Raw genomic sequence first — 18,089 nt, forward strand, 5'->3', positions numbered from 1 at the left:
CAAGCTCAAAAACGTAAATTCTGCATAATACCCCCTACCCACTCCTCASCCTTAGTATAACTCTAATTTTATATTATTATTATCTAACTTCAACAAATATTGCAGCTTTAGATATCTTTAAAAGTTGGCTCTGGAATCACTGGTGTTTGTTGTGAACATTGACAAAATACTGTAGCTCATACTGGAATTTATTTTAAAAAAACGGTAACATAAGGAGCCATTACCCTTCGGTTCAGAGTGCTCTTGCTGCCATGCTTGCCCTGCTCTTGAGACAGACTGTTCTGAGATACCTTCCTGTCCGTGTCTTCAAGCCATCCTGTAGAGAAGAGGGGAAAAAAGCAACTTTATAAAATACTCTGTGTAAACTATGTACACATTAAAAAAARGCTTTTACCCTCAGCGGGTAGAGCCTCTCCATTGGTGGAGGCTGCCATGCAAAGCTTTTTGGCTCGGCTGAGTCCTCTGCTGTTGAGGAATACTGGCAGGTGGACAATGTTTCTCATGTAGTCGTGGCCATTGATGTTCGAGTCTCTAAGCACACTGTTGAGGTTTTGATTGATTGCTTTAATTATAATGTGGGGGTCGCTGGCAAAAATGGAGATAAAAGGACCCTTGGAGAAGAGGACTCGCACCTAGAATGAGAAAGAACAAACGGTAAAGTCATCAAGAACAGTTCTCTTAACATTTAATGTTTAATCATGTTGCACCTTTGTCACTGAGCTCTACGGGACAGAGTTTAGAAATTGGATTTGAACTTTTGTGTCAATGACCAACACAGCAGATCCCTCAGTGGAGGATCTGCTACTTTAGCATTAAGGGGTACTTTAGAATGTAACTTAACAGCTCGAGGCAAAAGTCAGCTGCAATGTTTAAACTTAATGACTCCTGTGGGGCTTGACACCGGGCTGGGGATTTCCTGTCTGCTAACTAAACAACATTGTCCAAGTGTCATAGGACATCAATTTGTGCTAATGGATTCATGGTTTGTTAAACTCTGGCCAGAACCCTCAGGCTCAAACTACAAAACTATGCTTCTCTGTACATAAAGCAGCTACCACCACCATAAATTGAGCTGCATTGTGTCTACATCTTTGAAAAACTGAGGACACAAACTAAAGAAAACATAATTTTGGTAAAGCGTAAACTGATAAACTTTATAAAAGTAATGTTTTGAGTGCTGCTTGAAACATTCGCAACACAAAAAAAATGCAACTGATGTGATTCAAAGACTGCAGAAGAGCAGTGAAGGTTGTCATCTTCCCAGGGATTACTCCATCAAACAATAACATTTAGCTAGAGGAAATTGTGTTACAGCAGCTGGGAGGAATAATATAAACTTGGAGGCGAGATGAGGCAGCTGGGAACACCAAAGTGCCTGCAAAGCAACGGAGACGTGTGCACAAAGGACGAAGACTCGCGTTTTTTTTTTTTTAAGGTCACATCACAGCTGCTCCACAGCAGCTTGTCTCATGACAGCAAATCTTCCTGAAGCGCAGGTGTAAAAAGAGTTTTATTATTCCATTAACTCGTGATCAGACTCTAGCAGATGTAAAACACGCACCGTGTCCAGCATCTGCAGCACTTTGTCCTGCTCACAAGCATCTAACCCATCGATGATGACAGCCATGCGAGTCTGGTTCTGGGTAAAGCCATCAATAGTTTTGGCCATTTTTGACATCAGCTCAACTTCATGCTTCAGGACCTGATGAGAGACATTTTGAAAGAACAAAGCAGTTTAACTTTCAGTGCTCTAAGCAAATTACCTGTAATTAAAAGTAGAGTTTTATAATGCACATCCATCCATCCACCCATCTAGGAAGAGCAGCTTGAGCAGGGTGGCCCTGGCATCTTTTTCTACATCTTTCAGCTCTAACAAGAGGAATCAAAAGTGTTCTCAGGCCAGTAGAGAGGCATAGTGTCTCCAGAGTATCCTCTGGGGTCTCCTCTTAGTTGGACATGTCAGGAACACCTCCCTAAGACTGGGTTCCCACACATTGGTCAACATCAAATTCAAGGACCTTTCAAGGACTTTCCAGTACCAATTCCCTCAAAATTAAAAACCATGCACGATGGCAACTACCTACTGCTACCGCAGAATGTTAATAAAYAGGTTTAATATCATGTAAATTCAATGAAAAACTGAACAACATAGAAGTTGTTGAGTCAGAATCAATGAAAGAAAGTGGATTAAATGTATACCCTACATTTATATCCACAATACATTGACATGTAATTATGTCCTGGGAGGTTTGACAGCTCAGTTTGGGAGGAGGGGATGTGAACATGTCCACACGCTCGGTGAGGACAGGAGGAGCTGTGGTGCTTCTTTCACCTGGGCTCAGAAAGAACAACCAACCCTACTCTGCTCTGATTGGGTAAAACTTTGACTATGGCTCACGTTATTTGTTGAAAGCCACGTCAGTTTACTGTAATCCTGAGTTATCCACCACAACAAAAGTAAGTTTTTAAATTTTCATTTTATTATTATTATTATTTTTAAATTTATTTATTTATTTATTTATTTATCCATCCATCCATCCATCCATCCATTTTCTGTACACGCTTCTTCCTTTTCAGGGTTGCGTGGGTCACTGGTGCCCATATCCAGCAGTCACAGTGCGAGGGGCGGGGTACACCCTGGACAGGTTGCAAGTCCATCACAGGGCCACACATAGAGACAAACGAGACAAACAACCATTCACTCTCTCACTCACACCTAGGGACAATTTAGAGTTATCAATTAACCTAACAGTCATGTTTTTGGTCTGTGGGAGGAAGCCGGAGTACCCGGAGAGAACCCACGCATGCACGGAGAGAACATGCAAACTCTACCCAGAAAGGTCCCCAGACCGGGATTTGAACCGGTGACCTTCTTGCTGAGAGGCATCAGCTCTACCAACTGAGCCACCGTGCCGCCTTTATTTATTTATTTATTTATTTATTTATTTTTACAGATGATGAAAATCAGTTGTGAATAGAGAACTTCAATCTCCAAAAAAACATTCAAAGACTTTCAAGGACAAGTGTAATTTTTGGTTGTTTTCACAAACTTTCCAGGGCCTTGAAATTTTTTTTTCAAATTCACAAACTTTCAAGGATTTTAAGGACCCGTGGGAACCCTGCTAAGATGTCCAGGGGGTATCTTTACCAGATGTCTGAGCCACTTCAACTGGTTTGTCTTGGTGTGGAGGAGCAGCAGTTCTACTCCAAATCTTGCCAAGATAACTGAGCTTCTGACCCAATCTCTAAGGTAGAGCCCAGAAACTCTGGAAAAATCAAATTGCTCCAATTTCCCACTGGGATCAATAAAGTATTTTTGAATTTGAATTGAATTTGAATTTTGACAGCCTGTATTTGTGATTTTGTACTTTTGGTCACTCGTGATCGGTTCATCGTGATGACGTCAACAAGACCACATTATACACAAACAGAGATGGAACCTTGAGGTTGCCAAACCAGACCCCTTCTGTCCCCTGAGTAATTCTGTCAATGAAAGTTAGGAACAGAACTGATGACAGCGAGCAGCACTCTGAAGCGGTCCACATTGTTTGCACAGCTTTATTACTTTATGAGCAAATGTATTGTCCCTATAGTCACAACAATAAGATATCAAAGTACTTCTGTTTGTAGCTGGTTAGGTAAAAATGTACAAGTGAATAATGTACCTTCATAAACCCTTCACTTTTGAGCTTATGCAGGTTGTTGGCAGCACTGTGCAGGCGTTTCCTCTGGGAGTTCAGAACAGAATCAGCCACGTGCCACCAGGTCTTACAGTTCAGCAGCAGGGCCAGGCCCACCACACTGGCCATGGCTATCAGCACTGCGTTTACTGTCAGATTCCTAGGGTCCACCTAAAGAACAAAAGAAATACAACTCTAAATTTTTCTACCCATGTAAATCCTGATTTCTCTATGTTTATACTCACAAAAGGAAATTTTTACAAACATAAATCAACAACGTATAATTAGAAAAATATATAGGGATGTAACTGTAGAGACTATTTTCAAATATTTCTAAACTGTCATGTTGCAGAAACCTTTTTTCATTAATTTAACCCACCTTAAAGATGGCCAACAGTGCCACACCAGTAATCAGGCAGGCAAGAGTCAAGGAAAACAGCACAAAGGAAGGAACACAACATGTTTTCTTCCATTTTTGACCTGAGGAGTTGGGGGAAAGTGGAAAGTAGTGTGAGACAAATAAATTCAAAAACCATGAAAGAGAACTATATGATTCACGAATATTTGATGCTGGTAATTGTGTTAATGTGACCTTTAAAGTTGTACTTTTTTTGTTGCAGGGAAGCAGGAAAATCTTTATAAAATAACAAATAGAAATAGAAAAATAACAGAAGAGGATGATGGCAACACTTCTCCCCATCCTGGATGACTTATCATTCTGTACAGTGCWGTGGTTAGTTAGGGAAGCATTTTCAACCACTGGTGTAGTTTTACAGCTTTCAGTAAGAAGATCCTTGACACACTAGGAAAAACCCAGAGTCTCTTCTGGTTTATTCAGTTTTGGCTGAAGGTTGGCACGGGATGTGTCTCCTCCCAAAAAATGCATATTATTGAGTAAATTTGCTACAATTATATTTATAAAAGTCTGATCAATGTAGTATATTTTATGTTTTTGTAATATGCACAAAGGTGAGGAAAATTTGATCTTAACATATTTATGTGCCTTTTTTGTTGCACAGTCAACACAACTATATTGGCGTTTGGATGTAATTAACAGCACCAAATCTTGGACTTTCTAGCAAATTTTCCCAACATCATTCATGKAAACTAGTACTTTSAACATGATTTAAATTTCTCTTTCTGATTTTGTGAACTAAATGTTACCCTTGATCTCGTCGTTCATGAACACTCTGAACAGTCTGGAGGCCAGGAAGCCAAACTCTCTCTCACAGGCATCTGACAGCGTGGCAATCATTTCAGCCAAAGAAGTCTCTCCTCCAACACTGGACAGGCGGTTATAATCCGTGAACAAGAACCTGTGTAACATGCAAAAGGAACTAATTACGGCACAAAGCTCATAAATTATGATAKACTGTGTTTAAGTTTTACAGCTTGAATCCAGTGCGGCAGCTATAGAAACTGGCAACATGTCGGTACACTTGAGATGCTTTTAGCTGAAGTGAAACAGCAACATTCTGTGAGTGTAAGCAAACTGCGGTGACTGAAGTTGCTCGTGTCGGTCACCTGACGGGCAGGGCTCGAGTGGTCTGCTCAGGAAGCTCAAGGGGGTTTACAAACATCAGTCTAAGCAGCAGCTCTAGATAACCGATCTGACGGGCCAGGCGKGTGCTGATGACCCACGCCCAGTTCCAGTTCTCCCTCTCACGCCGACTTCCAAAGTACACCAACACTAGAAACATAAAAAACATAGAATATACGTAACCATTGTAGCATTTGCTGTGATTTCTTTATTTTGTAAGGAAAACAACTTGACTTTAGTTGCATAATGGCCCCTTCTAGTGAGTTCTTCAGTTTGGGCTCTTTCAAACTTACATAATACAGAGAAAAATGGGGAATTTTAACATAAATACACTCATTTTTATTTAATATCTATCCACAAGTATCAAGCGGCTCAAAAAGCAACTGTTAATGGTTTTTGACAGGTAYATTTTATTTCCTCACCAAAAAAAATGTAGAGCAGAGCAAGAAGRCTAAGGGACACAGCAATTGCTAACTTGGGATTCACAGTAAAACCCAGAACGACGGCCACCGAGCCACAGAGCAGCAGGGTGAGGAAGACCACCAGCCAGGAGAACTCGAACAGCGGCTCTATCTGCTGACCTGCAAATGTCTTCATCTCATCTGAGGAAGACGAGACAGAGGGAAGAGAAGAATTGAGAACGAGTGTAAAAATCACTGATCTGCACATTTTCTCCATCTGATGATATCAGAACACGTACCTTCGAGTTTTTTAAGAAGGAACGACTTGCCGCTCCCCCACTGAGCATACAGGCCGACACAGATAGGCGGCTGCATGGTGGGTTCACTAAGAATATCAGCTAGAGCGCTGCTATACAGGTCATAGCCCAGCATGTCTCCATCTGATTCAGTTGGGGACAGGTGCTCTGTGGAAAACAAACCAAAAGGTAAACAGTGAAGGTAAAAGTCAAAATAAAAGCAGTTCATATTTTTGAGCTTCCAAACCAAAATCCACAAATTTTGTCACTTCTTCAAATGTGAAATAAAAAAATGGGTCATACTGGCTCCAAATATCTGCGTCAGGATGCTTTTCTGGTGGGTGCAGTCAATATTGTAAGGAGTTTCTCCGGCTTTGTTGGGGCGGTACAACAAGCGGCCATCTTTGGGGTTCCTCAGCAGCAGCTCGGCCAGCTTTCGGCTTCGTCCGCGAATGGCGATATGGAGCGGAGTATCTCCTTTCTGAGTCAGTGAAAATACAAAACGGATTAGTGAGCTAAACTAAAATGACTTAAGATTGGAAATGTTGGAACTGTGTAGTCTGTAAACATACCCTGTCTACGGCAGCTACTTTGGCTCCTTTATCCAGCAACAGCTCCACAATCTCTATGTTCCTCATTTTTGTGGCTTTTATAAGTGGGGTCTCTCCGTCCTAAAGAATAAACAAAAGTACAAATTTCGTTGCATTTTTTAACAATATACACACAACATTTATCTTTTGTTGCCCTTTTTTCAAATAAAACAGGACAACAATAAAGTTTAAACTTTTCTTCAGAATTAATTTATGGAATAAAAAAATCGACGACAAAAGATCATTTTACTCATTTCCAATGGGAGTAGTACCTTAGTGCAGCTCTCTGTGTCTGGGTTACACTGTAGGATGTCTCTCACCATCAGTGCATTTCCTTTCTCCACTCCCCAGTAGAGGGCAGTCTTTCCATCCTAAAGAGAAAAGCTTTTTTTATATTTTATAAACAATTAAATGTGTTGTAAATAAAGGTCACATGCATGAAAAATAGTTAACTAATTAGCATAATCTGCATTAAAAACTTGAATGCGTTTCATTTTTCAAAGGATGTGAATGTGTTCATTTAACAAAACAGTTAACTTTACTAAAAGACAATAATGATAAATAGTACTGCCTGWTAGGCTAACATTTCACACTGAGAATGTGAGACAGAAACACAGTGGGAGAGGGCTGCCTACCTGGCCTTTAACATCAACATCAGCATATTTGTTCAGCAAAGCTCGAACTATCTCCACATGGCCTCCTCTCACTGCCCCAATCAGCACAGTCTCTCCACTCTGAACAAATAAATCAATAAAAGAAGACAAAATGAGATGCAAGACGTGGACTTTATCGCACTCACGTTATATTTAATGGTATTTATTGATTCTGACTTTACCCTGTCTGGAATATTAACATAGGTGCCAGCATCGAGTAGGTCCTGCACAATCTCTGTGTGGCCCTCTTTGGCAGCGATGGCGAGGGCTGTGTTTCCGTCCTTGTCCGTCATGTTCACGTTTGGGTTCCGCTTCAGCAGCTCTTTCACAACTTTTGTGTAGCCGCCTTTCACAGCTACAATCAGAGCTGTCATKGAGTTCTGGAGAAGCGAAGAGAGAAGTGAGTCGTACAGGTGTAGGTTGTTCAAACACTTGTTTTCATTCTACACTAACAGACGTCAAAGACGTGTCAGTTATTTGTCATTTGTTTCGCCTCTCAGATTGAAGCTCATCAGAAGCTCCAATTACATTAATTTAAATTGTTAAAACTTCTTAAAACCCTTTTATAAACACCTTAAACATTTTAAGTCTCTTAATCACATTCAAATAATTGTTTCTGCAACATTAACTATAAATCCATCTAATTATTGATGCTACATGTAGAACAGCTACATCGTTCAGTTTGTGTCAGAACAGATGCAACATGACTTGAAAGAGCACAGCTGCACAGTGCCAAAGTGATAATTAATCATCTAACAATTATCTAACTTCACATTATCGCTTGCGTTTGCGCCTTATACTGAAACAAACAGTCTACGGTCATTTCCCAAATGACAAAAACATTAAAACATGTTATAGGAAGACATCTACCTAATCCTTTTTAGAATGTTTGCACAAACAAAAGTCAAACAAAAAATATGCGTTGCCCATTTCATGCATGTTGCAAGTAAGAGATGATAACTTCAACAAATGTAATTTTATATCCATGCAGTCATAATCGAACGTGATTCAAGAAAAAAAAAATGCATATGAAGTGTAAAGACTCAAATAGAGGTATCTCTACTTCTAAAAACATGACATTTTTTGATGTTCTAAATGCTACCAACAAATCTACTTACAGCTCCTTCCTGATCCACATCAGCTCCATTGGCCAAAAGGTGCATCACGCTGTCATAGTGACCCTTCCTGGCTGCCCAGATCAAAGGAGTGGTCCCATACTGCACAGGAAAAAAGATAATACCGTCAAATGTTTAAAATATGAAAGCCAAGAGACTATTTTATCATCAATTAAATGTTTTATTTATGGGGTACATGGAAAATAAAAGGGTATTTTAGAGTAACCCTGACAGCTATGTGCATCCTCTGTGTGATTAAAACAAGTAAATGATACAAGTCAGAACACAAGTACCTTGTCCGAGCAGTTGACCTTGGCTCCGTACTGCAGCAGTAGATGGACAATCTCCGCATGGCCTCGACCTGCCGCCCAGATAATGGGGTAGACGCTGTACTGTTGGGCCAGAGGACAGCGGCGAAGTCAAGCAGACAGTAACTAATGATCAGTGTTTAGGCCCGCAGCCATACAAGAGCTTAAACAGCAGGTAAGCTATAAAGCTATACATTTCAAGTTTAATGAGCTATAGAGCCTCGTTTGGAAATGCAATGATTTCTCTACAATAAAACTGTTCAAACATCCAACCTGAACAAGAAAAACACATTTATTTATTCTAATACTTTTACATAAAGCACTCATAGGATCATGTCTGTGTACCTGTCCAGTGATGTTAGGATTGGCTCCTTTTTCTAAGAGCAGCTGGGCCACATCTGTGCGATTTTTGTAGGCCGCCCACATGAGAGCAGTCCATCCTCCCTGAGTAAAAAATAAATAAATAAATAAATAAATAAATAAATAAATAAATAAATAAATTGATTTAAACTTGTTAAAAAACATGAGAGGAAAAACTCATCCGCATCAATAAAAGTTTATACAGTGTACAAAATATTCAATATTTAGAATGTAGGCTCATAATGTGTTATTAAAATGCAAAGACAGTGCTGAATGTAACACATTTAAGGTTTACAAAAAACATCAAATCTAAGCAGATTTTCCAGCAGGAAAATGTGTTATTTCTGGATGGAGTGACACACTTTTCCAGTGAGTGACACCGTGGTTTATCATAATCCAACTGCAATGACTGGTTGTAACCTCTCCTGCACAGCTTAGTGGCTACCTGAACTGCAGTGAGTCACCTGAAATCCTGGCTCCGTTTGAAAACATTAAAACACCAAAAATAAGGATTTTACTCATTTCTTTACAGAACAAAACAAAGTTCTTTGCTGTTATGACAGCTTTTTTGATGAACGTATGCCTCTAAAGCCAATTAATCCTAATAAATAAATAAACGAATAAATAAATAAATGTATTTTTTGCGGTAAGCTCAAGGAGACACAGAACGAGGTATAGTTTTGCAAAAAGGCACTCTGGCTGGCACAAGTCTGTATATGACCAAGCCCAACACAACTGAAGCCTAGTAAATTGAATTTGTTTTAGAGGAGAGCCATTAAGTAGAAAGTAATTTCATTTTATGTCCATTTCCAGGCAGCTGAAACATACCATTTAACCATGACTTGGATTGCAAGATAAATAAAGAAAACATAGCTGAATTTTGTAAGATTTAGGCACGTCAGGCCTAATTTCATTTTAAACCATTATTGCAGGATGATTTCTTTTCCTTATAAAAACTACCTATTAGTACTTACATTCATTATAAGGCTTACTCATATAATATTTTTGGGACCAAATATAACATTAACAAGCARGCAGATATTACTAATTGAAGGATAATATTAGAAAGAGTAAAGAGGGTGATTCCAGCAAAAGTCAGAGGYTTGTAAACATGACTCACTTTAGACAATCCTGTGTTACAATAGTCTGTTTTAACTTAAAACAAGGGTTAACATCAAAGTTAAAAAAACTGATAAGTCTTACCATGTCTCTGTGCTCCAAGTTAGCATTGTTCTCCAGTAACTCCCTCACCACCTCAATGTGTCCCTCCTTCGCTGCCGAGACCAGCGCTGTCCAGCAGTCCTGCACAAAGTGTCCACCTGTTACTCTGAGAACTCCCAGCAGACGTCACCCCCAGGTTTCACCACTCTGAGCACCATCATACCTACCAGCTGGTCGTACCAGGTGCTCTTGGGGACAGGCTGTCGCATTGATACACCAGAGAGTCGCACAGCAGGCCACGACTGACAAGACACTACAGAATCCCTGCTCTTTTCGCCTGCGTTCATCCMAGTTTGAGTGTGTCGTGTGTAATAGCAGGTTATATGCGACCGAGATGGTAATATGGGGTGTGCCAGCATATGTAAGTGTGCGTTGAAGTACATGTGTGAGTGCGTGCGTGTGTGGAGGCTGGCTTCTGAGGACACAAGGTGTCTGCTTGGTGAACACATCCTGTCATTTAGTGAAAASAGCAAAGGTGAAGGTGTGTAATAAGATGTCATTATGGCTCATAATAACTGAGGGCTGAGCTCTGCTGTGGTGAGTTCAGCAAGACGGAACATCAAGGCCGCTACTGACATCTTTCTTGTAAAGTAGATGATGTGGTTACTATGACCGCATTATTTTCTTTTTCCACTTGGGCCTCAACTCTGTCGTACATCCTCATGCTGRTACGCATGTGTTCATTTTATAAAACAAGATATGAAAATAGGTGCATRCTTACAACATCATCCAGGTTAACACAAGCTCCTCTCCTGATGAGTTCTTGTACGATTTCCAGACTGCCCATCTCTGCAGCCACCATCAGTGGAGTCTGTCCATTCTGATATAAAAACACAGGAAATTAAACAGGAAACAGCTCCTTGCTTTGATCTCAAAAGCCAAATATTTTTCTCAACGGTTGCCAGATTGAGGACGGAGCTACATTATAGTTTGTGATTAGAAAATGAAAGGAAATGTAAAAGGTTTTGCAAGTCATCAACAGAAAAAGACCAACTTTCAAACTCATCCTAAATAAGTGAGATAATTATATATAAAACTCTGGTCCAAGAGAAGTCATGTACTTTTTTAAAGCTCCGTAGCCCTGAAGCGAAAATCCTTTTTTCCCCACAGAGCACTTGTTGCGCAATCTGAAAAAGCCTTTCATTACTGTGTAATCCTCCCTGACTGTCCTGAGCTTGTTGCGATACTGGATGACTTACATCGCTCCTGCAGTCCACATCTCGGAACTTGTCCAAATGTGCCTTGACAGCAGCCAGGTCATCATCCTCCACATAGCTGAACAGACTCTGGACAGCTAGAGAGGTCGTCTTCATGGAGGTGGTGGTATCCATGGCTGTCTGCTGACCACCTGCACGCCACTGTGAAGCAAGAGGAAACCAGAGAAGCTCTTCACAGCGTGCGAATGACAGCAGGGATGTTTGTTAAAAGCTGAGCCGTACAGCACTTTTAAAGGGTAGCATCTCACTGAGCTGTCAAGCTGGCAACTCAAACCTGACTTATTATTGTGAGAAAAACACATGTTCAGTCGAAGTCTCGCTGAATTCTGAGAGCGGTGTGGTGTGCATGTGAAGCGTCGATGTGGACTGAATTTGGCACGGCCCAAACCAAACTCAGGAGCAAAAACTGACCCATTCCTAGCAGAGGGGATCCTAAATATTTCCTGAGATGAGCAGTTATTTTCTGTTTGTGTAGATTTTCATTCATCCAGGACATGGCCATTCTTGAGAGATTAAAATTGAAACAACTGGACTTTCTTTATYTTTTCCTGTAGAAGACACTTCTAATCTCAATTCAAAACTAAAATATGTGAAGCTGAAGGCAAGATCCACTCACTCCTTTATCACCGTGTTGTTTCTTTACATTATCTGTGTTAGCCTACTCGGGCACAGAGTCCACAAAGTAAACAAAACAAACCCAACCATTATCAATCTGTGCGTTTTTCTTCCTAATAGGCTGTTAAAGTCGTGGCTGCACAGCATGCTCATTACACAACGTCTAACAGGCACTAAGCTGGGTTTGTTTTGTTCCATCATTCTGCTCATGCTTAAACCATGAMGTTAATTTTGTCCACTCTTTATAATGAAGGCACATCTATGAAGTCAAATAATACTTTGATTTGGCAACGACTCACAAAACCTGCACTGGACTGTTTGCTTCGATTGTATCAAGGCGTTTCCTGCGTTACCTTCCTCCACTGCCAGAAAAGAGCAGAGATAATTGCAGAAAAGTACAAAAGTTTGCAAAGGGTTAGAAGCAAGGCAGAAATAAACAACCGTCTGGATCTGACGAATCAATGCACATAATTCCTTTTCGGGATTTAAATGAAGTGAAGCTTCATCGTGCAGCTGACTGAACAACACAAGACAGATAAACGGAGGCGTTTCTAATTCTTTTTGCTCCAATTACTAGATCRAGATTACTTTTTCTTCTTTACAACTGCAGCAATTTCCTCTTTTATCACTGACCCTTAAAGTATTATAAGACCAGATAACAGAGCTTAACCTAAATCCGCTTGCTTTGTCTCTATTAGAGATGCAGACGATCGATAAAAGGCTCATCAATGATTCATAAAGTTGGGCTCTTCCATCGTGGTCAGAGTCACTTCCTGCCAGAGAATTAATGAGCTGCACTCACTGCGTGCATGTTGCCTTGGCAATAGGTGTTAGAATATAACTACACTGCTCGATATTTCTGCTCAGGTCGATACACACTTAAAACGTCACGTGTCTGCTTGGCTGTCAGTTCAAAGGTCTAACAGTTCAGTCAAATTTAGAGTCSACAATCAATTCTTATCTAAAGGACATAATATTCTCTTTTTAAAAAAAAACTGACCATTCTCCAGTTATGCCTCACCTGTCAACTGTGCTTCTAAATCAAATACATTCACAGGTAAGTGGGGGGAAAAAAATCCTTTGTTTACTGTGACAGCACTAGGAGCCTGTTGACACACCCTCCTCAACTCGCTGTCTCTCAGGACAATGGGTGGATGTTTACACCACACAAGAACCGATCAGTGAACACTGAACCCTCTCCTCTGTTCAGCAGCAACCCTCTGAAAATTCAATACAGACAAAAAAACTCGCAAAAACTAATGACTAAACAAAGGCAAACACATACGAATATGTTTAATTCAATCATAAAGTCACAAAATATATATTAAAAAGACAAACCTCTACCTTGTTGTGGAGTAAAGTTGCTTTTAAGTCTCCCAGTTCAACACCGACACMGATTTCCTGCTCAATCGTACAATCAAACCCTGCCGGCTCATGCTCAGCATCCCCCCGCTTATAGTAAGAGCTGAATATTAAATGAGGGGATGGKGGGGTGGGGTGGGTCTGGCCCACGCCCATCTCTTCTTCCACACAATAGACACACTTCCCCATTCAGGCATGGTCTYGACGGATGCACATGAAAGGGCAATTAAAATGTGACCATTTGCGTTACAGCTAGAAGTCCGTTGATGTTACAGTACAGCCAGATTTATTTAAAATAAATGCATGTAATAATGAAGTTTTTGTCATGATAAAGTACAGTCAATATCATGTTTAAAGCATCTAAAACAGGAAAATATGAATCTGAATTTGTGTCAGGGGGATCATAAGTTACAAAAAACGTGATTACGAAATTAACTTGTGTTTTAGAAAACACAAAAGCATTTTTCTCACATTTAAACAACTGATCGAGTTTTAGTTAACAAAATGCCCGTTTATGTTCTGTGTCGTCTAAAACTGAACTGGGTTCATTTCAATCCAGTTTTTATCTACTGTGCTAACACAAACCACTAGATAAGAACATAAGATAGCCTACTCAGCTAAAGTGTTATTTGCACATTTAAAAGAAGGCATTGAAATAAGCGGGAAGCACTGGATAGGATCTCTAAATTTAACTTGTCAGCTTTTTATGGCGTGTCATGTGGGAGTGAATCTGCTGAAGAGATAGTTCCTCAGTTTGTACAAATCAGGGCAGCAAGGTTACCTGGACTTCCTGGAAAAAAAATTAAGGAAATTGTCATTTTTCAGTCTGTGCCAAAGTAGATACAGACTTTTAGAATTAGAACCTCTTTAATGCAACTTTAACACAATAATTAGAATTAGGAATTGAGCTTAGATGCAAACCTAAACAGAAATATGAGAAGCAAATTACACATTGATTGATAAAAATAAACTAAATAATTGGGGTGTATGAAAACCACAAAATTAAAAATATCTTAATGCCATGAGAAATGTTTGCATTAATTTTGTAGACAAATAAGGTATTGTTGTGTAGGTGAATTGTAGCACAGACTGAGCTAATTCTGTAATCTGTCGAGAATAATTCAAGCAAAATTAAGCAGACAACAAACTAAAAGCCTGGGGGTTGGGTTGTTATTTTGTTATGTTGTGTTTACTGACAGAATTTGCAACTTTCGTGTATCAATATGACTGCTTGTCTAAAAAGTAAACATGTAAGACAAACAGGCAGGGAGGAGGAGGAAGTTGCAGTTTATAAAGGACCTTTGCTTGTACCGTCGTTTAAAAGTACGGGACAAGCACAGAGTTTTTCTTGTTCTGTAGTAAAAAACCAAAACAAGCATCTACAATCCCAAACAGCTAACCAACGTTAGCATAAAGTGGCTAGCTCTCCAACAGGTTCGTGCACTTCTGTCGCCCGAAAAATCGAACAAAAAAGTGCAGTTACAAACCGGAAGTCTTCTTACCCGARCAAAGAAGCTCTACAGTCGTCTTTCAGCTGGTTCCGGAGAGTAAATTCGGCCAAAGAAATGTTTTTTTTTTTTCTTCTTCTCAAGTCATAATGTACTGAACAGAGTGTAACTGTAACCTGCTGCTGCAGAAATGTCACTGAAGCTCCGCCCCCTGCTTTCTCTGGTTACAGAGGCTGAACATGTGGCAACAAGGTTAAAACCCTGCCTCCAGTTTAATACAAACAACCAACACGTCTGACAGGATTAATGCAGGATTAAAATGACTTTGTCCCACACACATTTCAAAATCCTGTAATGTTAGCTTCAATGTTTTTCTGTCATAAGGACCCTAATGGCCAGCTTGTCTCTTATACAGTCAAAAGGCCAGCTTGTCTCAGAGTACAGCACTGTGTAAAAGTTTTTTTTTTTTTCTTTTTGGTGGTTTGTCTTTTAAATGTTCTTACTTAAATCTGACAAATATTTCAATCATTTCAAAAGTTATTTAAACTCTAAGAATTAACCGTCTACACGTGACAAATTGATAAGAAACAAATATGAAAAGAAAAAATTTTCATTGAACTGAGACTTTCACGGACGAATCAAATCTTTTGAATGACTCCTTAAAACGAACAAATCCACAAGATCCGGCTCCCTTYAAAAAGCCATAAATCACATCTCCAATTCTTAAATCAAATCTGATGCAAGGCCATAGGAATTATGGGTGCTCCGGGTGCACTAGCATCCCCATGTGAATGCCAAAATACAGTTAAAAAATGAATAGAAATTAGTGAGTTTGTAAATCAATGCCTATAAAAACCATTACTGTTATTGTGTGTATGCAAAATGACCATTTAAAAGGCAACAAAACATTCAGGTTTCCAAAAGCAAAGTACAAACATTAGGAGTGGCTTAAAACTTCTGCACAGTGTTATTTACACAGTAAAACAACAAAGTGTCATCGGTACAAAACAATCCAATGAAAATGCTAACTAAAAGACCCATAATGAAACATAATTAGTGTTAAAAATAGTTTCTCTTTATTTTTCCACATAAATTCTTTTTTTTAAATGTACTGTTATACAAATATTCTTTCAATAAATTTCTTTCCAACACAGAAAAAAATACCCATTATGTTACACAGTCACACGCACCAAACACACACACGCTTACATACACTCAAAAAAAACAAAATGAGACATTTGTAGTTTGGCACTTTGGACTTATGGAGCGGTTTGCATTGATCTGCTGGTTTGGGTGGCCATGCAGTGCAGTAGTTGCCATGTTTGTAGTATGACATAAACCCCGCCCACCTTTCCGGTGGTCCTCCCTCATTGATGCATAACTTGGGCAACAAATATAGATTTCTTAAAACCGCAATCGGCATGTACAGATCACAAGAAATGGTAAACACACACATACACACACGAGTTATGGCAGGAAGATGTAAATGTTAGAAAGTCCTAATGAGGTCCACTCTTAAAATTAGCTCACTTCTGCTTTAAATGACTGTTTTTCCTGTAAGYATAAACAAATATTAAAGCACATTTTTAACAAAAGAAACCTAAAATCTCTAGATATCGTCTTAAGCAGACACATAAACTTTTCCTTTTATGATGAACAATGAGAAAGCTTTAACTTTGCTTAATTTTCACTTCATGTTCCCACCCCAAAAAATAAAAAAGACAACAAGGCATTGACAAAGCAATCAAATAAACAGCTTCCAAATGACCACCCTTACCTGCACATTAAATAAAATAATTCAATTTACCATAAACAAATGGTTTAAGCCGTTAAATTTGTACAAACAAATTGCTTCTCTTCTTCCAAACCTTAAAAATTGTCTTTAAATCACAGGAGGGGTCGCTAAACTCCCTTTGAACCCTTGTTTATCTGAGGAGTTATCCAAACAGATCAATAACATGAAATATATATATATATATATATATTTATAAAAAAAAACGTTTATGGACTTTAACTTTCTCTTAAACTTTCCATGGATGGAGACTGTTTCCAAATCCCGTTTCAAATAGTGTTCTCAAATAAACTCAAACGCACATAATGTGAGAATTCCTCACAAAGATTTTAAAGATACAGAAACAAAAGAGTTTAAAGTTCCTAAGGCCCGTCTGAAGTTGGCAGCTGATGATAAAGATTGTGTTTCTTTTATACGTACACATCTCACCAAACAGAGGCTTGTATCCAGACAATGACAAAAACCCTCCACATACAGCTCAGATAAAAATAATACCTCACCGATGGAACTGCATTTAGGTTCTCAAAGTCTGCCATTTTTATTTTCTTTATTCCCACCTGCAGAGCACATTGAGAGTTTAAGGCAGCTTGGAAATTCTTGTTTTCCCCCCGACTAAAGTTATTTAAAGCATCCATTATCCCGTTCGATTTATCTTTGTGTCTTTATGTCTGCTGTCATCGTTGCTACTAGAAGTTTGGACAGGGTTTGTGTTTTCTGCTCGAATGTTTTTTCTGTTTTTTTTTTCTTTTTGGTTCTTTGTCAGGTAAACAAACGTGACACACTTTCCGTCAACGTTCTTGTCCCTGTTGTCAACAGGACTGTGTGTCGCTGTCCCAGGTCTCACGTGGTCTTGTCTTTCTGGTTGCAGTTGCTGTCTGTGCTGTTGTTGTGGTCCGTCTGGTTGCCCCGCGTGAACTCCTGCAGGCCGCTCTGCTGCTCTTCGGGCTGCCGGCGCCTCGATTTGACGGGTAGGACCAGCACGATGAGCAGACACAGGAGGTGTAAGGAAAAGTACCAGGAGCTGCAAAATACAACAAAAGTGAGAGTTTGTTATGAGAAAGAATGCAAAGAAATGACACCAATGACCTCAAATCATCATTAATCTGACATTTTATCATGAATAAATAAATAAATAAAGATGGATGGATGGATGGACGGACGGACGGATGGACGGATGGTCATTAATTTGACATATTATCTAAAAACAAATAAATATGGATGGATGGATGGATGGACGGCTGGATGGATGGATGGACGGCTGGATGGATGGATGGATGGATGGATGGATGGATGGATGGTCATTAATTTGACGTTTTATCATAAATAAATAAATATGGATGGATGGATGGATGGATGGATGGATGGATGGATGGATGGATGGACATTAATTTGACCTTTTATCATAAATAAATAAATATGGATGGATGGATGGATGGATGGATGGATGGATGGATGGATGGATGGATGGATGGATGGATGGATGGATGGATG

General features: G+C 39.5%; 2 protein-coding genes across 4 annotated transcripts in view; both read right to left on the bottom strand.

The window, feature by feature from the left end:
* Window positions 1–15,026, bottom strand: part of LOC106535074 (kinase D-interacting substrate of 220 kDa) — a gene marked incomplete at its 3' end in the record, with an annotated part of 33,947 nt that extends 18,921 nt beyond the window's left edge. Inside the window, 21 exon segments of one of the 3 annotated variants that reach the window (XM_014031957.1) lie at window positions 225–316; window positions 395–632; window positions 1,562–1,702; window positions 3,666–3,851; window positions 4,060–4,160; window positions 4,845–4,996; window positions 5,205–5,370; window positions 5,643–5,822; window positions 5,921–6,085; window positions 6,221–6,398; window positions 6,490–6,588; window positions 6,780–6,878; window positions 7,143–7,241; window positions 7,343–7,540; window positions 8,279–8,377; window positions 8,569–8,667; window positions 8,929–9,027; window positions 10,147–10,245; window positions 10,886–10,984; window positions 11,364–11,522; window positions 14,861–15,026. In XM_014031957.1, coding sequence (XP_013887411.1) covers window positions 225–316; window positions 395–632; window positions 1,562–1,702; window positions 3,666–3,851; window positions 4,060–4,160; window positions 4,845–4,996; window positions 5,205–5,370; window positions 5,643–5,822; window positions 5,921–6,085; window positions 6,221–6,398; window positions 6,490–6,588; window positions 6,780–6,878; window positions 7,143–7,241; window positions 7,343–7,540; window positions 8,279–8,377; window positions 8,569–8,667; window positions 8,929–9,027; window positions 10,147–10,245; window positions 10,886–10,984; window positions 11,364–11,495 — 2,721 coding nt within the window. 3 annotated transcript variants of the gene reach the window in all.
* An 833-nt stretch (window positions 15,027–15,859) lies between these two features.
* LOC106535076 (membrane-bound O-acyltransferase domain-containing protein 2) overlaps window positions 15,860–18,089 on the bottom strand; it is a gene marked incomplete at its 5' end in the record, with an annotated part of 13,155 nt that continues 10,925 nt past the window's right edge. Inside the window, 1 exon segment of the mRNA XM_014031958.1 lies at window positions 15,860–17,619. Within this exon segment, the coding sequence (XP_013887412.1) occupies window positions 17,439–17,619 (181 nt within the window).

The sequence above is a fragment of the Austrofundulus limnaeus genome, unplaced genomic scaffold (assembly GCF_001266775.1).
Source record: "Austrofundulus limnaeus strain Quisiro unplaced genomic scaffold, Austrofundulus_limnaeus-1.0 Scaffold1352, whole genome shotgun sequence".
In the NCBI taxonomy this organism is placed as follows: domain Eukaryota; kingdom Metazoa; phylum Chordata; class Actinopteri; order Cyprinodontiformes; family Rivulidae; genus Austrofundulus; species Austrofundulus limnaeus.